We start from the raw sequence: 22,871 nt of genomic DNA, 5'->3' as shown, positions 1-22,871 counted from the left end.
GGCACCGCCCACCGCCCCTTAGTGCGCACGCGTGACCGCGCACTGCCTGCTGGGAGTTGTAGTTTCATTGCGGCGGGCCCAGCAATTCCAGTGGCTGCGCTCCGGTGCCGCGGCGCCCGAGGGCCAAGGCGGAAGTGGGGCGGCCGCCCCGGGGGTCGAGGGCGCGGGGTCAGCGGTCGCGGGGCGCCAACGAGAGGCACTGGGCTCAGGAAGTGCGCGTGCGCGGGGAGAGGCCCCGGGGGAAGAGGCAGGGCAAGGCCAGGCGAGGTGGCCAGTGGCACGGGCATCCAGCCTGGAAGATGCACAAGAGGAAGGGACCCCCGGGACCCCCAGGCCGAGGTGCTGCCGCCGCCCGCCAGGTGAGTCTGTACCCCACGGCCTCGCCTAGAGAACCCTACTCACCCCTATCACAGGTTTAGAGGAGGGCCCCACCCCTCAGGGCAACCTGATCACCAGCCCCAGGTGAACCCCTTTGCCCGCCCTCCAGATGAGGTTCTGCCCCCAAAGTGCGGCCTGCTGGCCCCAGCTCCTCAGCTCTTGGCGCCCCGCCCTGGGCTCAGGGCCACCTGTTGCCGCAGCCTCTCCAGTTTGGGAGGGGAAGGCCTCGGACCTAGAATAAGGATACTGCACTCCTGGCCTGAACACCCGTGGAACCTTGCATCAGCCAGGCCAAGTCTGACTCTTTTTATCCCCACTGTACAGGTGAGGACACTGAGGCCCAAAGAGGTGAAGACAGTTTCCCAAGGTCGTAGGGATTAACAGCTTGGCCAGAGCTAAGTGCAAATCCAGAGCTGCTGCCATGAGCCCATGCGACTGTCTGGATCTCCTTTCCCTCCTCAATCACCCCTGCCCCAGGCACCTGGAGAGTTTGATTTTTCTCGGCTCTGATGGAAGAAGCCAGGGTGTTAGAGTCTGGGTGACCTGGAGTTCTCTGCTGGCCTTTGCACATTGGACACTCAGCTTCACACCTCTCACACCTTAGGTTCCTCATCTGTAAAATGGAGGCCCTAAGAGTCCTTCTGTCACAGGACAGTTATGAAAATTCATTGGGATGATTTATGGAAAGTGCTAGAACATAGCACTCAATAAGTGTAACTTCATTATTGCTATTAAAAGGAGCTATACAGGGACGCTTGGATGGCTCAGTGGTTGAGCATCTGCCTTCGGCTCAGGGCACGATCCTGGTCTGTGGATTGAGTCCTGCATCGGGCTCCCTGCAAGGAACCTGCTTCTCCCTCTGTCTCTTTGTGTTTCTCATGAATGAATGAATGAATGAATAAAATCTTTAAAAATATTAAAAAATAAAATGAACTGTACATAATTGCCCATTTTGATGTGCAGAGAAGGCAGTTTTGTATAGTTCAGTATAATATTATCATATCATGATTGGTCAATGAACTGGGATGGGAAAGGAAGACAGGTCTGTTACACAATGAAAACCCTGCTTTCAGCTTCTGTGTCTGGGCTTCTGTTTGCTCTTGCAGCCTTCCTGCATGGCCCCCTCTGCTGAGTATGCTGGAAGGAAAAGCCCAGGTGTACAGAGTGTCTTTGTTTTGGGCAGGGTGTGGGGCCTGCTTTTCCCACTGAACTTGGTCAACAGCCCATTTGGGTGTGGGCTTAGAGTGGGGAACAGGGTCTCTGCCTGCACTTTGACCCATATTGATCTGTGCCAGAGGGCCTGGCCTATCATAGGACACCTGTTGCATTCTGAGCCCGTTCCAGTCTCCTGGCACTCCCCAGGGAAAGTGACTTTCCTTAGGAGGTCTGGGTTTCCTTCCTCCTACGGGAACTCCTGGCTACCTCTGGCTAGGTGGGGTGTATTCTGAGGTCTGACTGGACCCTTGCTATTCCCTCAGCTGGGCTTGCTGGTTGACCTCTCCCCAGACGGCCTGATGATCCCTGAGGATGGAATTAACAATGAGGAACTGGAGGCTGAGTTCTTGGCCTTGGTTGGGGGCCAACCCCAAGTCCTGGAGAAGCTCAAAGGCAAAGGTGAGACTCTCAACCCACTTATGAACACTTTCTGAGCTTCTGCTGTGGGCAGGGCTCAGCACTGGACTGTGGAGAGAAGGAGGAAAAGAGACAGGTCTTTGCCCTCCTGAAACCCACAGCCTGGGTAAGGGGTTAAGTGATCAACACTGGACCTATGGGAGGGTTCAAATCCCAGCTCTGCCACTTAACTAGTTCTGTGACCAGATGAGTCCCAGCATCTGTGTGGGCCTTGGTTTCCCCTTTTGTAAAATGGGATTAATGACCACACTTAATCACAGGAGTTACTCTTCTAGTATTTGTAAAGCACTTCACACACAGTCTAGTGTTTCCTCCAACTTGCTGTCCTGTGATGAGGGCTGGGATGAGGGAAGCACAGAAGGATGGTAGAGACCTGCGAGCTGGGGCCAGATGCCCTCGAGAGGCACCGACAGTAAGGAAGGCCAGGTGAAGAGCAGGGAAGGGCTTCTGGGAGGTGCCACAACATATTCTAAATCCCCCTAGGGGAGGTGGCAGGGGACAGCAACTCTGTAGTGGGCAGTGGGGCTGGAGTTCTGAGGGCAAATGGAACCTTTATATTTTTCAGTTAATTCAGCTGATCCTCATTATTGATAAATTCTATATTTATGAATTCATCTATGGGCTACACTTTATTTGTAACACCAAAATCAGTCCTTGGGGAGCTTTTGCAATTATTGATGGGCATTCAGACTGCTGCAGAAAGTTCGATCACTCATCAAATACATTTGCAGCTGAGGTAGAGCAAGATGACACTCTGCCTCCTTGTCCTGGGGCATACTGCAAACAAGTGTCCTTTCCACACAGTCTGTGTGTAAGGCTGCATTTGTTCTCTTTTTGGTGCCTTTTATTGGTGATTTGGCTGTTCGCAAAGGCCCCCAGGTGAAGTGCTTAACGCTGTCTCATGTCTCTAAGAGCAAGAAAGCAGTGATGTGTCTTATGGAGAAAAGACCTAACAGATGAGCTTCATTCAGACATGACTTACAGCGCTGAGTTCAGCGGTAACAACAATCTATATTTTAAAATGTGTCATTAGATAGAAACTCACATCAAGCAAGGTTATGTAATGACTGGTTGATGAAAATTTTGTGCCCAGAGGCTCATGGGACCCTAACCTTATATTTTCTCTGGCAATGGTCCAGTATTTGCTAAGTCAGTGTTTATATCAGTTTTGTAGAACATAACTAATGCAAATCATGAGAATAAGTCAAATAACAAAATGCTGACCATGTGCTGTTTGGGAGCTTCATTTATCTTTAGTTCTCACAATCCACCTGTGAGGGAGAAATTGTTTTCCTCATCTAATAGATGGGAAGACTGAGTCCCAGAGAAGTCAAGTGACTTCCCCAGGGCTCCAGAGTGACAAAGCTGCAGAGCCAGGGTGTGAAGTCAGGCTTGATAGGGAAGAGATGAGGCGGGCAGGATCGGCAGGGAGCGGGATCGTACCTGGTGGGCCTGAGGGCTGTGGGGTGCCATGGAAGGGCCAGGAGAGGGGCATGCTGTCCTATTCTTTGGGGCCACGGATCACGAGGATGGGAAGCTGGAGACCCTGGAAGGATCCCAGTTCAGCTGGGGCCTCTCCCTGCCACCAGGTCCCCTGCCCATGGAAGCCATTGAGAAGATGGCCAGCCTGTGTATGCGAGATCCAGATGAGGGTGAGGATGAGGGTACAGATGAGGAGGACGTAGAGGCTGATGATGACCTGCTGGTGAGTACCCAGGGCAAAGCAGGGGGCTTCCCATGCTGTCGCTACCCCATCCAGCGGGCCTTCATGTGTGGCCTGTGGCCGTGTGTCCCTGCAGGCGGAACTAAACGAGGTCCTTGGGGAGGAGAAGACTGTGGAGTCCCACCTTCCTGTGGCTCAGGTATAGCCCAGCAACCCGCTCCCCGTGGTCCAGAGTTCGAGGCCCTCCCTTGCCTCTCAACCATGTTACCTTGCGGAAGTGACGCAGCACTTCTGAGACCCAGTTCCCTGCACCGGGAATGGGGATGATGACTTCTGCCTGGTGGGGTATGGGGACAGCTGACCCAGAGGCATCATGCTTGGTGTGTGGGAGGCTCTTGACGAGGGAGCTCATGGGGAGAGCTCAGGTGGGGTCACCACCCAGACCATGCCCTGGTCCCTCCTGCAGCCTAAAGCCACAGCCCCCAGCCCAGGCGTGGAGGCCACCTTGCAGGAGAGGCTGGCCCTCTACCAGACAGCGATCGAAAGTGCTAGGCAAGCTGGAGATGGTGCCAAGGTGCGGCGCTACGACCGGGGCCTTAAGGTGAGTGGGCAGGTGACGGGAGGATGCTGGGACCCTACCACTGCCCATTGCACTCAGCTCCAAGTTCCTCTAAAACCCACTTTCATACCTTCTCTCAGACACTTGAAAACCTGCTGGCCTCTGTCCGGAAGGGTAATACCATCGATGAAGGGGACATCCCACCACCTGTGGCAGTGGGGAAAGGCCCAGCAGCCACGCCCAGCCACACTCCGGCACCTACCCAGCCGGCCTCTGCAAACCTGCCAGTCCCAGAGCCCAGGGTCACGGTCGAAGGCCCTCCTTCTACTGCTCCAGCCACATCCATAGGCTTGGCTAAGCCCCAGCTTCCCCCAGGTAGGCCAAAGGCAGGGCTAGACTGACATGGGATTTGCGGGGATGGTATTCAGCGGTTGGCCATTTTGTGGGGGTGCAGACCCTGCATCGATTATTAGATATTCTTTCATTTATTTACTTATGTATTTATTTATTGAGCCCTTGCGAGCAGGGAGAGGGGCAGAGGGAGAGGGAGAGAGAAAATCTCAAGCAGATTCTGCTCTGAGCACAGAGCCCAACACGGGGCTCGATCCCACGACCCAGAGACCATGACCTGAGCTGAAATCAGGAGTTGTACACTTAACCGACTGAGCCGTGCAGGTGCCATGATTGTTAGATATTCTTAACAAGTCTTCCCTTCCTGGGTCCTCATGCCTCTGGAATTCATCGATGCCTCTTTCGTACATGTGGTAGTCTAATATATGTAACATAACATTGGCTGTTTTAACCATTTTTCGGTGTGCAGTTGAGCGGCGTGTAGCACATTCATGGTGTTGTTCAACCACCACCTCTGTTTTCCAAAGATTTTTCATCACCCCAAAGAAAAACTCTGTCCCCATGGAACACTAATTCCCCAAACCCTCCCCCACCTCCTGGCTCCCATCATCCACCCTCTGTCTATGAATTTGCCTCTCCTAGATATTTAGTGTAAGTAGAACCATGTGCTATTTGTCCTTTTGGGTCCTGCTTCTTTCACTTAACATAATGTTGGAGTGTGTGTCAGAGCTTCACTCCTTTTGGGGGCTACCATTCTCAGACAGAGGGTTCTCAGTGGATAATTTCCAAGCCCTCAGCTTCTCTGTCTGCTCTCCTAACACTCACCTGCTGGAGGTTTTCTAACCTCCCAAGAGGTTTTCCTTCTCCGGTAAGCCTTCCTCCCACTATGGGAAAGGACTGCCCACCCCTGTCCCTTCTAGAATATCAACAGAGGCTCTGCCCCAGGGGCAAACAGTCCCCAAGAGAACCAAAGAGACACTCAAAACCAGGCTGGCCTGTTTGAGAAAGTAAACATCAGGTCTAAATCTTTATGCAGCCAGACTGGTTTCTAAGCTATTGTTTTGGCAACGTTCAGGGCGGATTGTTGGAAATCATCACCTGAAATTCTCCACTGAAATCACCAAAACATTTCTCACGATAGGGTTTTGGCACATAGGTTGGCAGGGGTTCCAGGAATCCCCAGACGCGGTGATGACAAGACTCCGCCTCTTCCCATCTGTTCGTTGGTGTGAAGCAGGTTTCTTTATGCTATAAAAAAGAAAACAGGGAAGTTGGGAAAAGAATGAATGAATAACAGGAGTTAATTGGTAGAGGGTGGACCCATCCCTGACTGCCTCAGCAAGAGGCGCACGCTCGTAAAATTTTACTCTTGGCATATAAAAATTCTTCATCCAAAAGCTTGATATATTTAGGCTTTGCTCAATTATATGCTACTAATACCAGTGATTCAACCCGGAAGAACATTTTCTCAGCTCTGAGAGACTTGCAATGATACATCATAAAACCAGTCAAATGTCAAGGTGTTTTGCTTCAACCTACAGACTCCTACACCTAAACTTAAAGCTGTAGGTGCAATTGTCAGTTTGAGAAAGTTCAATGCCTGTGGCTTTCCAGGCCATTCTAGGGTTTGTGGACTGGGTGGTATATCTATTATACTTGTTTTTTTTTTTTTTTAATGCCAAAAATTGCACGGATTGCTTTCAACATAGATGCTTTTCTAGAAAACTGATTGAACTGTGTTATTTGATACTGTAACCAACAAACTGAAAAGAAGCTTAACTGTTTCCTCACTTGGCCAACACACCACAGGGATGGATTTTGATTACACAAATGTACAATATGGTGGTCAAGAAAAGGCTTCCAACATAATACGGTTGACCCTTGAACAACGCAACTTTGAACTGAGCAGGTCACTATTTCTTTAATAAACACAGCAGAGCACTGTATTTCTTTCTTTCTTTTTTTTTTTTTTTTAAAGATTTTATTTATTTATTCATGAGAGACACAGAGAGGCAGACACAGGCAGAGGGAGAAGCAGGCTCCATGCAGGGAGCCCAAGGTGGGACTCGATCCCAGGACTCCAGGATCACGCCCTGGGCCGAAGGCAGGAGCCAAACCGCTGAGCCACCCGGGAATCCCAGAGCACTGTATTTCTCTTGTAGTTTTCCTAGTATCATTTTCTGTAGCTTGCTTTATTATAGGAACACCACGGTATGTAACGCACATAACACATAAAATGTGTCAATCAACTGTCTTTATTATTGGTAATGCTTCTGTTCAACAGTAAGCTGTAATAGTGAAGTTTTGGGAGAGTCAGATTTTTGAGGGGCGCATTGGTGGCTCAGTCGGTTAAGTGTCTGCCTTTGATTCAGGTCATAGTCCCGGGTTCCTGGATTGAACAGCGTCAAGCTCCCTGCTCAGTGGCGAGTCTGCTTCGCCCCCTCCCTCTGTCCCTCTGTAGCACGCTACTCGTGCTCTCCCTTTCTTCCTCTCTTTTTTAAGATTTTATTTATTTATTTGACAGAGATGGGGTTGCACAAGCAGGGAGAGCAGCAGAGGGAGAGGGAGAAGCAGGCTTGATCCCAGGACCCTGGGATCACAACCTGAGCTGAAGGCAGATGCTTAACCAACTGAGCCACCCAGGTGCCCCTCTTGCTCTTTCTTTCAAATAAATAAAATCTTAAAAAAAAAAAAAAAGTGGAGGGACGCCTGGGTGGCTCAGTGATTGAGTGGCTGCCTTCAGCTCAGGGTGTGTTCCTGGAGTCCCAGGATTGAGTCCCACATCCGGCTCCCTGCATGGAGCCTGCTTGTCCCTCTCTGTGTCTCTGCCTCTCTCTCTGTTATCTCTCATAAATAAATAAATAAAATCTTTAAAAAAAATTTTTTAAGGTGGATTTTCAACTATGTGGTAGGAGGGGTGTTGGCACCCTTAACCCCCATGTTGTTCATGGGTCAACTGCATGCCTCTCTGCTGAACGGTGTACTTAGAAAACGTTAAGATGGTGAATTTCATATGTATTTTGCCACAATTAAAAAAAAAAAACTAAAGGGGGGGAACCTGACTGGCTTAGTTGGTATACAACATGTGACTCTTGATCTAGGGTCCTGAGTTCAAGTCCCACATTGGATGTTGAGGTTACTTAAAAAAAAAGTGAATATTGGTAAGTTTCAAATCACCATTGTAGTTAAAGTACATTAGATTTTATATTTTATTTATTTATTTATTTATTTATTTATTTATTTATTTATTTATTTAAAAAAGTACATTAGATTTTAAAAGGATGATGTGATAGCTTTAATTTGTGATTGTGAATATTTGCAAGGCCCTGGGAATGACAAGTGTGGCCAACTTTTGAAACTTAAGACAAAAAATTTTATTTATTTTTTATATTTATTTATTTATTTATTTATTTATTTATTTATTTATTTATTTAAAGATTTTATTTATTTATTCATGAGAGACATTGAGAGAGAGAGAGAGAGAGAGAGAGGCAGAGACATAGGCAGAGGGAGAAGCAGACTCCATGCAGGGAGCCCAAGGTGGGACTCAATCCAGGGTCTCCAGGATTACACCCTGGGCTGAAGGCGGCACTAAACCACTGAGCCGCCCGGGCTGCCCTATTTTTTATTTTTTAAAAAGATTTTATTTATTATTTGACAGAGAGAGAGAGAGAGTGCACAAGGAGGGAGAGTGGAAGCAGAGGGAGTAGCAGACTCCCCACTGAATAGGGAGAGCCCAATGTGGGGGGCTCCATCTCAGGACCCCAAGATCATGACCCAAGCCGAAGGCCGACACTCAACCAGCTGAGCCATCTAGGCACCCCTAGACAAAAAGTTTTAGATGCCAACTTAGAAATGCATAAGGGTATATAAATTTCCCAAAATCTTCTTGGGGTCCAAACAGCAGCGGCTCCAGAGACTGCCAGTCTTGGGCTGGAATGCCCGCCACACCATCCTCAGGTGGTCACCTCAGGAAGGTGGCATCCCCTCTGAGCCTTGTTCTCACATCTGTACAATGGACCTAAAGAACAGTCTTCATTATGAGGATTAAATAGAACTGGTTCAGGGGCGCCCAGGTGGCTCAGTTGGTTAAGTGTCTGACTCTTGGTTTCAGCTCAGGTCATGATCTCAGGGTTGTGAGATCAAGCCCCACATGGTGCTCTGCACTCAACATGGAGTCTGCTTGTCCCTTTCCTTTCCCCCTCTGACACCCTCGCCTCTCTTTTTCCCTCTAAAATAAGTGAATACAATCTTAAAAAAAAAAAAAGAAAGAAAGAAATGGTTCATACACTCTTCCCCCTTCCAGGTCCCTGTAGCCCTGGCGCCCTGGCCCAGTTGCAGAGCCGCCAGCGGGAATACAAGTTGGCTGCCCTTCATGCCAAGCAGCAGGGAGACACTGCCACTGCTGCCAGACACTTCCGTGTGGCCAAGGTGCGTCCAGATGGGCAAATGGGATCAGAGGGTAAAGGCGGGATGCTTCCGACTTTGTGTGGCAGCAAAGAGCAGGAGCTCTGCAGTCAGACCCAGATTCAATCCTGGCCCCTAGTCACTCTAGAGTTGTTTGCTGTACCTCTGAAAGCCCCAGTTTACCCTCTCTGTGAGATGGGCATAAATCTTGGAAGAGGCTTCAAGAAGATGGTGCAGAGAAATGGATAGAGCTAGGGGACCTCTGTCAAATGGCAGGGTGCAGAGGCTCCCCACAGGGTCCTGGCCCCAGCTGCAGCCTCTTCCCCGATCTTCCTTCTCACAGAGCTTCGATGCTGTCTTGGAGGCCCTGAGCCGGGGGGAGCCCGTGGACCTGTCCCGCCTGCCACCTCCTCCTGGTGAGAACCCTACCCAGCTCACCCTTCAGGATTTGATGCTGCCTCTCTCATTGGTCGCCTGGGAACCCCCTCAGGCCACATCAGCCTAGGGTGAGGGGTGCTCAGGCCAGCCCCTCATTGGACTGGATCTCTGCCCTCAGACCAGCTGACCCCAGACCCACCATCACCACCGCCACAGCCTCCGACTCCCACCACGGTGCCCTCCATGCCAGGTAAGCTCCTGGAACCCTGTGTGGTAGGCAGGCAAGGGCAAGACATTCTCTCCTTCCTGAGACTCTTAACCCGCCCCTGTGCTCCCCATCACCCCCCGTCTGCCCCAGAGGTTCCCCCACCTCCGCGGACTCTCCTGGAGGCATTGGAGCAGCGGATGGAGCGATACCATGTGGCTGCAGCCCAGGCCAAGACCAAAGGGGATCAGCGGAAGGCTCGCATGCATGAGCGCATCGTCAAGGTATGTGGGGGACCTAATGGGCATGTGGACCGCACCTGGTGACCTGGCCCAGGTAGCCCTAATACTGTGTCTGTTGCAGCAATACCAAGATGCCATCCGAGCCCACAAGGCTGGCCGAGCAGTAGATGTGAGCGAGCTGCCAGTGCCCCCAGGTAGGCACTGCCCCCTACCCCTAGCCCTCTGGCCTCTGAGCCTTTGCAGCTGCTATTCCTTCTGATTGCACAGGCCCAGGAAGCTGTTTGCTGTGCATTCAGGAATTCTGCAGACTTGTCAGACAGTTGGCAGCTTAAAGTTGGGTCACAATAGGACTGTTTGTGCCATGGAAATTGGCAGATGCTAAAAATCAGGGCAGTTTATTTGGAGAACTATTCATCAGCCCACCATCATCTGATCCCTTCTTTGTTCAACTCACTGTCTCCTAGTCATCAGCTCTCAGCTTTGCACATACCTACTCAGCCTCCCCTCAATCTGCCCATGGGTTGGGGTTCTCCTTTGGGCTCTCAGAGCTGCCTGTGTGTCCCCCACCCCCCCATGAAAGCAGTTATCTCTCAGCACCCTGGTCCCCTAGGAATCCCCCCAGGCCTGTGACCAGGTCTTGTGCCCAGTACCTTACCTCATCTAGTGCTTGACTTTGGAGTCTGGTCAAGGCCCCAGGGTCAGGTGAGACATACCAAGAGGCAAGAGGGAGTTAGAATGATCTGATGTCTACACAGAATCAGCAGGCAGCGCCTTCCTGGATTCAAAGTATATCCAAAGCCCAGAGGCTCCTTAGGAAGGGGAGGAACCCACGTCTCCATCATTATGGCATGGGTCTCTCCCTCCTGACTGGGCCCTGACTGGCCGCCCAGGCTTTCCCCCCATCCAGGGCATGGAGGCCACTGAACCCACCCAGCAGAACCTGGTGGGGGTCCTGGAAACTGCTATGAAGCTGGCCAACCAGGATGAAGGCCCGGAGGATGAAGAGGATGAGGAACCTAAGAAGGTGTGAAGGGCTGGGGTCTTGGGGTGAGGCAGGGGAGTGGCAGCAAAGCCAAGCCCTGACAGCCTGGTGAGAACTGGCCTTACTCCCAGCCCTGCCTCTTCCTGGCCATGTGGCCACGGGCAAGTCATTTTGCTCTCTGATCCTGTCTCCTCATCTGGAAAGTGGGCACGGTGACAGTCTCTGTCTCCCAGGGCTGTTGCAGAGTCTACATGAATGGGGCCTTACATTGTGTTCAGTGCTGAGGAAACAGAAACTAAGACAGTCCCTGTTGTCAGCATCAGACCCTGACACTTTGGGGAGTGGAACCCCTGCAGGCACTAGGAGAGCTCTGACTTCCTCTCCATCCCTCGGCAGCCCACCAGCTCTCCGGCCCCCACGGCCCAGCCCAAGGCCCCACCCTCAAGGGCACCACAATCAGGCTCCACTTCAGCAGCCAAAACAGCCCCCAAGGCCACATCCACCAGAGGTAGGTATGCCCTCCCTTCCCTGGCTGCTCATTGCCTGGCTACGGGCTGAGCAGCACCCATCAACACCCCTGTTTACTCACAGCCCAGCAGCAACTGGCCTTCCTGGAGGGCCGCAAGAAGCAGCTCCTGCAGGCTGCCCTGCGAGCCAAGCAGAAGAATGACGTAGAAGGTGCCAAAATGCACCTGCGCCAGGCCAAGGGGCTGGAGCCCATGCTGGAGGCCTCACGCAACGGGCTGCCTGTGGACATCGCCAAGGTGAACTCTCTAGGCCTGCTCACTTTCCCAGGCACCCACCCACTGGGCTCTGGCCACTTGGCCATGTGACTGGCAGTATGTTAGCGTCCAGGTTAAGCTACTCTAACAAATAGGTCTCCCTAAAACAGTGGCTAAAAGACAACATTTATATTTCTTGCATGTAATGTCCCGGCCAGTCTCCAAAAGACAAAGCCACCCAGGGTCCAGGTTCCTTCCTTGATGTCTCTCTACCACACCTGCAGAGGTCACCTTTGTCCACATGGTTGGAGTGGGTTGGCGTCCTGTCTGCATTCAGTCCATGGGAAGCGGTGAGGGAAAGAAAGGGCAAGGCAAGCAGTTTGCTTTAAAGGAAGCGACACGGTGTGCCATCATTTGTGCTCGCCTTCCACTGGCCAGAGCTGAATCACACGGCTGTACCTAGCTGCAAGGGATGCTGGGACATGACGTCTCTTGTCTGTGTGCCTAGCCATACATAACTCCATTGCTAGGGAAGGGAGGGTAAAGATCACATTTGGGCAAAAGAGTTAAAAGATGCTGCCACTTTCAGATGGATCCTCCCCTTTTCTCTGAGCACTACTTTTCATCTTGGGGAAGAAGGGATACCAGGACAGGGGCAAAACAGTAATCCAGGAAGGCCTCTCCAAGGAGGGTTGACATATCCATGGGTGGGCCTGTTTGTTGCTGGCCAACAGGCCCCTGCCCATGAGCCTCGTCTTCCCCAGGTGCCCCCCGCCCCTGTCAACAAGGATGACTTCTCTCTGGTCCAGCGGCCCGGCCCAGGTTTGTCTCAGGAGTCCGCCCGGCGCTACGGCGAACTCACCAAACTCATTAGGCAGCAGCACGAGGTGAGGCAGGCCCCTGGCCCAGATCAGTGGGCTTCCCTCAGGGTCACGGCCCCCCAACCCTCCCCTCACTATCTTCTGCTCTTTAGATGTGCCTGAACCACTCTAACCAGTTCACTCACCTGGGCAACATCGCTGAAACCAGCAAGTAAGTGCCCCTCTCCCCACCTCTGCCAGATGTTTCCACCCCTAAGCCACCCCTGGGCCTAGGGACCTGAGCAGGGCTCTCTTGGTGGCAGATTTGAGAAGCTGGCAGAGGACTGTAAGCGAAGCATGGAGATTCTGAAGCAGGCATTTGCCCGGGGTCTCCCCACGCCCACTGCCCGCTTTGAGCAGAGAACCTTCAGTGTCATCAAGTAAGGCCCTGATGTCCCTTGGCCCACACACCCCTTTGGAGAGGGGTTTGCCCTCCCCAGAAGCCAGTGGAGGACTTGCCTCTGGGGGAAAGGTTGGTTGGGTGGCGAAAGCATGGTATATGCAAGGGTCCTGGGGCAGATGTGTGGTACAAGGGAAGGATGGTGATGGGATATTGACAGTGACACGTTGGGAACTGGGGAAGATCTAGTGAGTGCTGAAATGTGCCTTGTCCCAGGGCCTGGGTGAGCCCTCACGATCATTGCTGGTCCTGCTCCTGTCTAGTCTCCCTGGGCAGTTGGGGTCATTTTCCCCATTTATAGATGGGATTAGGTGCAGCCACTGCAGTAACCTGGGATAACCCACACCCCTCACCACAGCTCCCCATCACCTCGTCTCCACCCATTGTGCCCACCTTCTGCCACACAGGCCTCTTTTTGGTCCCTCAGATGGACCAACCATGTATCCTACTCAGGGCCTTTGCACCAGCTGTTTCCTCTGCCCAGACCCTCTTCCCCAGGTCTCCACATAGCAGTGCCTTCCTGGCATCCAAATCATCTATGATGTCACCTCCTCTGAGAGGCCCTCCTTGACCGCCCCGTCTGTAGCGGCCCCTCCTGAGCATACTCCACACTTTCCCCTATTTAATTCTCTGTGGGATTGCTTTGTTTCTCTATTTGTATATTCACTGGTCCTCTCTTCACTCAGCTACCTTGGGCTCCATGAGCGCAGGGTTTGGGTCTGTCTCACTTACTTCCACATCCCCAGTAGCGAGGGCACCAGCAGATACATAGTAGGGGCTCCAGAAATAGCAGTAAATGAATGGAAAGTCCCCCAGCAGCTAGGGCAGTCACTGGCTGGTACATGGTAGGTGCTCAAGAAATGCCAGATGAAGAGAATAAGGAAGGCCCCCTAGCAGCTGAGGCAGGGGATGACGAATATTAGGGACTCCAGAAATTTCAAATGAAGGAAACCTCCCCCAGCAGAGAGGCCACCGGCTGACCCAAAGTGGGTCCCGGATAGATAGTGCAGACTGAAAAGTCTCAAATATAAGCCATTGGCAGAATTGGACAAAGAACTCTAGTTCTGATTCTAAAAGTGGAGCCCAGGGCCTGATAAACTGCAAAGGCCGGCACGGGGTTTGTTCTGGACCCGCCGAGGGAAAAGCAGGCGGGCAGGCTTTGTGGCTGATGTGCCTCTGTCTCCCCACCTGCCCTCCCCGAAGGATCTTTCCTGACCTCAGCAGCAACGACATGCTCCTGTTCATCGTGAAGGGCATCAACTTGCCCACGCCCCCAGGTGAGGGGCGGCAGGCTGGGGTCAGGGCCGCGGGATTGCCTCTCTGCCCAGCTCTGACCCTTGTTTGCGCACAGGGTTGTCTCCCAGCGACCTGGATGTCTTTGTTCGGTTTGACTTTCCCTATCCCAATGTGGTACGTGGATCAGCGGGGAGGGGCGGGCCAAAGCCCCTCCGGGCTGGGAATGGGTGGGCAGGGGTCCAAAGGGAGGCCCCAGCCCCTGAGTTTCCCTGCCTCCTATTTGGCTGCAGGAAGAAGCTCAGAAAGACAAGACCAGCGTGATTAAGAACACAGACTCCCCCGGTGAGCTGAGCTGAGGGCTGAGCCGAGGTGGGAGGCACCCCAGCCCCATGCAGAGAGAATCTGAGACCAGGGCCTGACCCCTCCCTCTTTCCTCTTCATCCGCCCTGTCCTCATTCCCCGAGTAGAGTTCAAGGAGCAATTCAAACTCTGCATCAATCGCAGCCACCGTGGCTTCCGAAGGGCCATCCAGACCAAAGGCATCAAATTTGAAGTGGTTCACAAGGGGTGAGCTGGGGGTGTAGGTGGTGTGGGTGGGTTCTGGGGGAGGGGAAGCTGCCCTGGGCCAACCATCCTGTCCCCCTTGCACACACAGGGGGCTGTTCAAGACAGATCGGGTACTGGGCACAGCCCAGCTGAAGCTGGACGCCCTGGAGACAGCATGCGAGGTCCGGGAGATCCTTGAGGTGCGATGTAGACATTTGTCTGGAGACTCTGCTGTGGTTGTGTCACTTGTTAACAACACTCAGATGATTTCTACAGGCCCTGGACCTCCTGGGGTCTCTTCTGCAGACCCAGCCCATCCCCCAGGGGTCCCATACCTCCCTACTACCCAACCCTGAGTATTCCCAGCACCCCGCTCCCATTTTGACCACTTGGTATCTCAGCCATACCCAAGGGCTTCCATTTTGGAAGTTGCCCTGGTTCTCCCCTGATCCCAACCCTGGGCTTCCAGCCACTGCCTGCTTTTCAGGAGCCTCCCCTCATTCCCACCCAGGTCCTGGATGGTCGCAGGCCCACAGGGGGGCGACTAGAGGTGATGGTTCGAATTCGGGAGCCACTGACGGCACAGCAGTTGGAAACCACAACCGAGAGGTGGCTGGTCATCGACCCTGTGCCAGCAGCAGCACCCACAGTGAGACTCCTGCCCATCCGCAACTCCAGAGAGGGAGGCTAAGTTCAGGGGGGGCGGGGGGGCGGGAATCACAACACCGGTTCTGTCCCCCCGAAGCAGGTTGCTGGGCCCAAAGGGAAGGCCCCTCCTGCACCTGCCCCTGCGAGGGAGCCAGGGAACAGGTAGGTGGCTGGGGCCAGCCATGCTGGAGAGAAGCCCCTTCTTCCCGTCTCAGTCTCTCTCATCGGGCACAGATTTTAGCGTGTCTCTCCCTGGTTCCAAAACATGGCCTGCCTCCTTGCTCCTGAAACATCCAGTTTGAACTCCTCGGCCTGATTTTTAAGATCGTTTATGATATTATCAATATGTCCAGTAGTCTTCTCTCTCCCCACTTCCTCCTGTTTCTTCATGGTTACCTACACCTAGTTTTTACTGGCTTCTGGGCTTTTCTGTGGTCTTGCCCTGAGCTCCCTTACCCACTTGGCCCCCCACTCTCCTCCCAATGCTGACTCCCAACTTGGCCGTGGCCTCTAGGAAGCCTTCCCCGAGCACCTGGCACAGCAGTTGCCTTAGTGTACAGCCATCATCTCCACCAGGTCGCGGGCCCAGCAGCACCATGGTGGGCCTGGCTTGTCTCCTGCCATTCCCCAGTGCCCAGCGGTCAGGGCTGGGAGGGTCCTTGCTGCTTCTCATCCTTCTCCCAACTCCATAGATCAACACGGCCTTTGCATAGCCTCAGTGTGCTGGCCTTTGATCAAGAGCGTCTGGAGCGGAAGGTGGGTGCCTGCCTTGGTGGACTCGGCGGGGCAGGATTGGGGGTTCCGTAGGCCCCAGGTGGGGCCCTCACAGTGCCCCGCTTTGCACCCCCGCAGATCCTGGCCCTGAGGCAGGCACGGCGGCCAGTGCCCCCGGAAGTGGCCCAACAGTACCAGGATATCCTGCAACGCAGCCAGTGGCAGCGGGCGCAGCTGGAGCAGGGGGGCCCAGGCATCCGGAGGGGTAGGGTCTCGGGACAGGTTGGGGACGGAAGGGCAGGGCAGCAGTCCCCATCCTGACCCCATCCTCCCCACAGAGTACGCGGCCCAGCTGGAGCGTCAGCTGCAGTTCTACACAGAGGCCGCCCGGCGCCTGGGCAATGATGGCAGCAGGGTGAGCAGAGTGAGGGCCGGGTGGGTGCTGGGAGGGGTGGGGCTGCTGGGGGCGGCAGCCCGCTGATCCCCTCTTGGCCCCTAGGAGGCCGCAAAGGAGGCACTCTACAGGCGGAACCTGGTGGAGAGTGAGGTGAGTGGCTAGGGTATGGGGGGAGTGTGGCTGTGGCCGTGAGCACCACCCTGACCCCCGTGGCCTCCCCTTCAGCTTCAGCGGCTCCGCAGGTGAGGGGCCAACCAGGCAGGCACCCCTGGAGAGCGGGGAGTAGCCCCAAGGCCCTGGCACTGGGAGGAGCTGACAAAGCCACAGCCGAGGACCAGACAAGCAGACAATCAGCGGACAGTCGGCTCCAGATGGACACAACCCCCACTGGGTCCCCCCTCAACCAGGCCACAGCCTCCCTGGCAGGGGGCACTGGGGATAGAAACACCAGCCAGCTTGTGCCCCTTGCCCAGGCCTGGCTGGGTGGGCCCTGGACAGTCCCGTTTGCACAGCCTGGGGTGTCGGGCCCCTGGTCTGCCCTGGAGGTGGGGGGGCAGCTAGGACCAAGCCCCAAGGGCCCCTGCAAGCACTTTATTTCCTGTCCCTCCCCAGCCTTAACCCAGAAGCCCACCCACACCCCAAAGAAGCCGCTGAGGTCAGCCAGAGCCCAGCTGGCTCCCCAGGGCTGACACAGGGAATAAACAGCCAGGGCCATGCCTGGCTCACTCTGTCCTGTGTTTGCTTCTTGCTCCTTCCCTCTGTGACTAGCTGGGTCTCCCCCACAGTCCCCCTGGGGGTTGTTGGCAAGGTGTCTGCAAGAGGGGCAGGCTGTGGGGGGAAGCATGCCTGTGAAAGATGTGTCTGCTTCTCACGCTTGTGCAGGGATGTGTGTGAGGGCCCATGGCCTGCTTCAGGGCGTCTGCTGTGCCCAGTGTTTTTGTAGCTGGTGGCCTTGGGTATGTCTGGGTTTACGAATGTGGTCAGGCTTTACATGGTGGTTCCTGGTAACCCTAAGAGCCAGCCCTGCTGCTCGTTGGCTATGGGGCCAAGTGGCCTGACCCTCAGCCTCCCATAGCCTCCTCCCCTTTCTCAGTTGGATGTGGGGATGGTGAGAGCCCCTCCTGCAAGGTGAAGGGCACCTGGTGGGTGGTGAGCACTTGAAAGAGTTAGGCTTTATTGTTGCTGTCTCCACCTGTAGGGGGAGCAGGGCATGTATGCGGCAGGGTTGGCGTTGTCTGTGTGCCTGGTGTGCAAGCTGTGCACTTCAGCCTCTCCCAGGACGCCCTGTGTGTGGAGGCGGTGCTCTTGCCCCAGCTTCCTGGCCGCCACGGGTCAGGCGGCCCAGCCCTCAAGGCCTGAGAGAGCCCGGTCGAGGCCCCAGGTGGGCACTGTCTCTTCAGTCCACGGCCCAGCAGAACCCCAGAAGTGTGGGCTGCACTGCTAGGTTCCTCTGGGGCTCAGGGGCCCCCTGCCCGTGGCTGACGTGGAGTGGTGGGTGGCAGCCGGACCAGGACCTGTTCAGGGTTCCCCGCCGTATCCACCACACGCAGGTGCAGGAGGCCCAGGAAGGCCTCAGGTGCAATGCTGGTCATGTGAAGCCTATTTGCCCTGGACCAAGAGGCGGGCACGAGAGTGGGTGCAAAGGGAGGGGGTCATGACCATCCTGACCCACTCGGACCTGCTTGGGTCCACCGCAGCCCTCCAGGGGCACCCCGCCCCACACCTGGACCCACCCTACCCCATTGCCCTGGCACACCTGAGGAAGAGGGCACGTAGGCGGGGCGTGCTGAGGAAGGCTTCAGAGCCCACATGGCCGATGCGGTTGCCCTGCAGGTGCAGCTCCTCCAGCGCCTCAGGCAGGTCAGGGGGCACAAAGGATAGCTCGTTGTGGCTGAGGTCGAGCACCTGGGCAGAAGGGCAAGATGGTGCCATGGTGGCCCCAGGCCTCGAGCAATCCACTCAGCAGGGCCCAAACCTCTCTTCCTGGGCATGCCATGCCAGCCTGGGCCTTCTGCCCCTCCACAGCCGCCAAATTCCTCCCCCTGATAGAAGTATGCCAAGGTGCCTCTGGGGCAGGCCGTGACCTAGGTGCTGGGAGGCGGACAGGTTGAGTCGATCATTCACAAAGGTGGTGCTTCCCTCACCCCGTGCCCTTCCAACTGTTTATTTATGATGGTCATTGACTGCTTTCTCCCTAACTAGTATGTCTGTGTCATTCTGTCCCCGGTGGCATCTGCAGTGCCGAGAATGGCACCTGGCACCCACCGATGCTCTAAACTCTGTGGAATCCAGAGTGTTCCGTAGGAGCTAGAGGCACTGTGTTTGCTGGGAAGGTGGCGGTGGTTGCTGAGGACCAGGGGGCACGGACAGCATAGCCAAAGGCCCAGAGGCTCTCTCCTCCAATCCCAGGCCCATCAGCTGGGCTCCCTTTGGGGCATCTCGGGGCCTCGGACGCAGATGCCGAGAGAGGCACGAGGTTTGGGGGGACTGTCTGGGGACAGTGTGACCACCCAGCCCGTCCCTGACCTGGAGGGCCTGCAGTTCATGCCAGGTGCCAGGCCCGATGTCTCCGATCCGGAGCCGGTTGTGCGCCAGGCTGAGCTCCCGCAGCTGGTCCAGGCCGGCCAGCAGCTCCGGCTCGAGGGCCCGCAGCTGGTTGCGCTGTAGCCGCAGGGTGCGCAGGCTGCCGGGCAGGCCGCCAGGCAGCCGGGTCAGCTGGTTGCCAGCCAGGTCGAGGCTGCGCAGGGCACGCAGCGGGCGGAAGGCCCGGCGGTGCACGCGGGCGCTGACCAGCCGGTTGTAGGCCAGGTTGAGCTCGGCCAGGCCCCGTAGGCCGGCCAGGTCACGGGCCCCCAGCATGGTCACGTGGTTGTGCGGCAGCACCAGGGCCCGCAGGCGGCGGGGCAGCGCGGGGGGCACGCGGTGCAGCCCGTTGCCGTAGAGGTGCAGCGTGTGCAGGCCCCGCAGCGGCCGCAGCGCCCCCGCCGGCAGCCCCTCCGCCCCCAGCTGGTTGTGCTGCAGCAGCAGGTAGCGCAGGCCCCGTGCCCCACGCAGCCGGTCCGCCTCCACCCACCGGATGCGGTTGCGGCCCAGGTGCAGCACGGCCAGGGTGCGGGGCAGCCCGGCGGGCACGGAGGCCAGCTGGTTGTGGGACAGGTCCAGGTACTCGAGGTGGCGCAGCTTGCTGGCGGGAGAGAGGACCCCGTTGGCTGCGCGCCCAGGGTGGGGCCTGCGGGGCTGGGGGTGGGGCTTGAGGAGTGGTCCTGACAGCTGGAGACCCCAGCCTGGGCCGGGAAGAGTTGACAGGTCAGGGCAGATCCGGCCTGAGGGCTGGATGGGGAGGTGCAGGACAGCGTTCGCGGTCCAAGAGTGGCATGTGGGGTTGATGACGTTTGGATTTAAAACTGAGGCACAGAGTAGTCGGGAGCAAGGATGGCTGCTGGGTGCTTGGCTGAGCCTGGTGCATGGCAGGTGCTCACCAAAGGAGGCCTCGGTTTGGGAGTCCTACACCAGAGGGGGGCAGAGGGTTGGGGTGCCTAGGCTCTGGACCTTAACCCCTCCTGCCAGCACGAGGCTGCACCCCTGTCCTACCATGTCCCAGGCCCCACCTAAAGGTGGTGGCATCCAGGCCGCTGTCTGTCAGCTGGTTGTGCTGGAGGTAGAGTTCACGGAGGTGGGTCTGGCGGCTTAGGGCTCCCCGGGGCACCTTGGAGATGAGGTTGTTCTGGGAAGGGAAGACAGAAGGAGACTTGGGGGTCAGGGAGAGAGGGCAGCAGGGAGCTATGGAAGGCTCTTGAGTAAGGGAGTGCCAAGGAGCTCGCTTTAGCAAGGCTGTTCAGACAGCACTTGTGAATGACCCACACCAACAGACAAGACCCAAAACTACTTCTGACTACTGGAAGGAGGAAGCGGAGGGCTTCCCCAGGAGAGAGGTGAAGGGGACCCTGGGAGCAGGACATGGGGATGGCAAGGTGAAGGAGAGGAGGTACCTGCAGGTGGAGCCGCTCCAGTGAGGGCGGCAGACTGGGAGGCAAGTAGCTGAGCCGGTTGCTGGAGAGGCTGAGGGTGGCCACAGCTTCAGAGCCGTGGAAGGCGTCCGGTGGCAGGCCGGCGTTGCTCAGCTGGTTGTTGTGGAGGTACACGGACCTGAGGGGAGCCAGGCTCCGGCCACCAGCCTGCCCCTGGCCTTCCTACCGACCCCTCATTCCTACCCGGCGCCCCAGATCTGCCTTGAGTGTGCCCACATGCGTGTGTGCACACGCTGCCTCTGGACTTCTCCAGACAGAGCATCCAGGGTTTCCTGCCTCAGACACCCCCAGGGTAGGGCTCTGCCGCCTTGGCCCCCCGCCCCCCAGGGCAGGTTAATCAACCCCTCAGACTTCCAAGGTTAGGGAACGGCCCCAGGCATATCTGAGGTCTGAGAGGACTGGACTGGGCCAGGGGGCTACCTGAGTGCGGGCTTCTCCCCAAAGGTAAGCGGGAAGATCTCTGTCACTTGGTTGGCAGCCAGGTCTGCGACTCGGAGGGAGCGGGGCAGAAACTGGGGAGCCACGGAGAGCTGCAGGAGCACAGCCACGCTGGTCCTGGTGCCTCACCCTCTCCCCCCCCCCCCCCACCTGCTGTCCCCTCTGCACTCTGCTATGTGATCCCGGCCAAGCCAGGGGGCACTTTGGGATGCTCACCTTGTTGTGGGCCACGTAAATGTGCTGCAGCTGTGTGAGGGACTCGAAGGCCTCATCAGGCAGCCCTGGGAGCGGATGGGGGGTGAGGGGACCCCAGGCCTGGCCCAGATGGGGGCAGTGAGGGAGTCTGTGCTCCCAGTTACCCCAGGGCTCCTGTCTGGGGATGGGAAGAGGCTCCTCCAGGCACCCTCCCACCCACCTCCCTGCCTGTCCTCAAAAGCCACAGCCCCCTCCATGCCCTGAGTTTCCGTCCTGCTCAGCAAAGGGCAGTTCTGGGAACTACCGCAGAGCTACCCACAGACCCGGCAGGGGAGGGAAGGGGCGGCCTCCCGCCTCCAGAGGTCCCCTCACCCCTCACCCTCGGAGGAGATGAGATTGTTGTGGAGGTTGAGGGTCCGCAGGCTGCGGAGGCGCGACAGCTCGTTGTAGGGGAGCTCCTGGAGCTGGTTGTTCTGGGGGAGGAATTCACACCCCTGAGCCCTCAAGGAGTGGCCAGAGCCCTGATTCCCAGCTCCCCATTGCCTTAAGTGAGCTTTGATACCCCTCACCCCTACACTTGATCCCCAAAGCCCCATTACCCTGCATCAAAAACAACCCCTGTAACCACTGAGATGTTGCCCCCCAGCACCCCATCCATCCCTGTAATTGATCCCTGACACCCATCACCCTGACCCCAAACAACCCCATAACCAAAAAGACATTGACATCTGATATCCCATCACCCCCAAACTGACCCAAATGCTCCATCACTCTGACTCCAAAAATCCCTGTAACTGCCAAGACATTGACTTCTAACACCTCCAAACACTCCTAATTCCAACACCTGTACCCCCACCTCCTCTTGCCCCTAACACATAGACCCCAACGCTCTCCTCAAGGCCAGCTTCCACCCTTGCCAAGACCTGCATGCCCGACACCTCATTCCTACACACGGACCCCATCAGCCTCAACCCCAGCACTTTGCATGCTCACCCTGCCACCACCCCACCTGCAGGGAGAGGTGCTGAGCTGCCCTGGTAATGTTGTCTGGGAACACCTGCAGGTCCAGGCCATTGCAGTCCACCGTGTCTGCCCGGGGGCAGGAGCAGCGCAGCGGGCAGGCCCGGGGCGGGGGCTGCGAGCTCTCCCCCAGGTGGGGGAAGGCAGCGTCCTCCATGCCTGGCGTGGGTGGGGGGCCGGGCAGCAGCAGGAGCAGCAGCAGCAGGCTCAGCCGCTGCACATAGAGGGGCTGATGGGTCAGGGTGTCCCCAGGCCGGGCACCAGGTCACCATGGTGACGGGAGCATCCCCGCATGGGGTGGGGGTGGTAGAGGGAGCAGACAGGCTCCCCTCCCTCCCCTCCCCTGCCCTGCCCTCCCACCCCCACCCTACCTTACCATAGCCAGCCCCAGCTCTGCCGTCTTGCCTGAAATGCCGACCAGGGCTCCCTAATGGAAACCAGGCAGTCACCTCCTGGAGCCTTTTCCGTGGCTGCCACCGCCCCCCATCTCTTGGCACAAGCCACCCTCCACCCAGCTTGTTCGCCCAGGGGCCGGGGGTGGTGGAGAACTAGCAGGCCCACCCCCTTCCCCGCCCTGGGGACGGTGGGCGGGTCCGCCGGATGGGGTGGTGAGGACAGGCCAGCCCGTCCCCTCGGTCCCACCCCCACCAACCACCCCAGCTCTGCTTGCGTAACCTCGGCCAGCCTGGGCCGGGCCACAGGAGGATGGAATGCTTGGGGGAAAGCTAAGATTCGCCCTGTCTGGTATTTGGGCCAACCACAGAAATAGGGGTGGGGGCAGAGGAGTGGGGAGGATGCTTCAGGCCACAGGAGGGTCCCCCGAGGAACGGGCCCGGGAGCCAGGGGTCAGGGCAGGCCTGGGCTCAGCCC

The 22,871-nt window shown here is 56.5% G+C and overlaps 2 protein-coding genes across 4 annotated transcripts; one reads left to right on the top strand and one right to left on the bottom strand.

Moving 5' to 3' along the window:
• Nucleotides 1-78: 78 nt before the first annotated feature.
• CC2D1A (coiled-coil and C2 domain containing 1A) lies at nucleotides 79-17,050 on the top strand. Of its 2 annotated transcripts, none has more exons than XM_055344566.1 (29): nucleotides 79-359; nucleotides 1,857-1,992; nucleotides 3,600-3,715; nucleotides 3,810-3,872; nucleotides 4,140-4,274; nucleotides 4,373-4,607; nucleotides 8,890-9,014; nucleotides 9,334-9,406; nucleotides 9,547-9,618; nucleotides 9,727-9,857; nucleotides 9,937-10,009; nucleotides 10,706-10,839; nucleotides 11,194-11,305; nucleotides 11,389-11,561; nucleotides 12,284-12,406; nucleotides 12,493-12,551; nucleotides 12,643-12,759; nucleotides 13,983-14,056; nucleotides 14,131-14,189; nucleotides 14,306-14,357; nucleotides 14,483-14,582; nucleotides 14,671-14,761; nucleotides 15,073-15,210; nucleotides 15,310-15,371; nucleotides 15,902-15,965; nucleotides 16,062-16,188; nucleotides 16,262-16,338; nucleotides 16,423-16,470; nucleotides 16,546-17,050. In XM_055344566.1, the coding sequence occupies exons 1-29, from the start codon at nucleotides 300-302 to the stop codon at nucleotides 16,564-16,566; spliced, it is 2,850 nt and encodes a 949-aa protein (XP_055200541.1). In that variant the 5' UTR covers nucleotides 79-299; the 3' UTR covers nucleotides 16,567-17,050. The 2 variants fall into 2 exon arrangements, with proteins under 2 accessions (XP_055200541.1, XP_055200540.1); XM_055344565.1 differs by having other exon boundaries at nucleotides 15,307-15,371.
• A 428-nt stretch (nucleotides 17,051-17,478) lies between these two features.
• Nucleotides 17,479-22,520, bottom strand: PODNL1 (podocan like 1). Of its 2 annotated transcripts, XM_055343872.1 has the most exons (10): nucleotides 22,378-22,520; nucleotides 21,991-22,215; nucleotides 21,361-21,454; nucleotides 21,003-21,067; nucleotides 20,769-20,878; nucleotides 20,310-20,466; nucleotides 19,929-20,044; nucleotides 18,847-19,504; nucleotides 18,077-18,225; nucleotides 17,479-17,928 (listed from the first exon to the last, which is right to left on the bottom strand). In XM_055343872.1, exons 1-10 carry the CDS (start codon nucleotides 22,378-22,380, stop codon nucleotides 17,778-17,780), a joined length of 1,728 nt encoding a protein of 575 aa, XP_055199847.1. In that variant the 5' UTR covers nucleotides 22,381-22,520; the 3' UTR covers nucleotides 17,479-17,777. The 2 variants fall into 2 exon arrangements, with proteins under 2 accessions (XP_055199847.1, XP_055199848.1); XM_055343873.1 differs by lacking the exon at nucleotides 21,991-22,215.
• Between the last annotated feature and the right edge of the window lie 351 nt (nucleotides 22,521-22,871).

This window comes from Nyctereutes procyonoides, unplaced genomic scaffold, assembly GCF_905146905.1.
Source record: "Nyctereutes procyonoides isolate TBG_1078 unplaced genomic scaffold, NYPRO_anot_genome, whole genome shotgun sequence".
Taxonomy (NCBI): Eukaryota; Metazoa; Chordata; class Mammalia; order Carnivora; family Canidae; genus Nyctereutes; species Nyctereutes procyonoides.
This window is presented reverse-complemented; position numbering and strand designations above follow the sequence as displayed.

Bases quoted from the DNA above. Each gene is read 5' to 3' on its own strand.
- CC2D1A (XM_055344565.1), top strand. From the start codon at position 300: ATGCACAAGAGGAAGGGACCCCCGGGACCCCCAGGCCGAGGTGCTGCC. The intron at 14,583-14,670 runs GTGAGCTGGGGG...TTGCACACACAG, and splicing joins TTTGAAGTGGTTCACAAGGG to GGGGCTGTTCAAGACAGATC. The intron at 16,189-16,261 runs GTAGGGTCTCGG...TCCTCCCCACAG, and splicing joins GGGCCCAGGCATCCGGAGGG to AGTACGCGGCCCAGCTGGAG.
- PODNL1 (XM_055343872.1), bottom strand. The intron at 19,505-19,928 runs GTGGGGCCTGGG...CTCTCCCGCCAG, and splicing joins CTGGATGCCACCACCTTTAG to CAAGCTGCGCCACCTCGAGT. The intron at 17,929-18,076 runs GTGTGCCAGGGC...CTCTTGGTCCAG, and splicing joins CTACGTGCCCTCTTCCTCAG to GGCAAATAGGCTTCACATGA.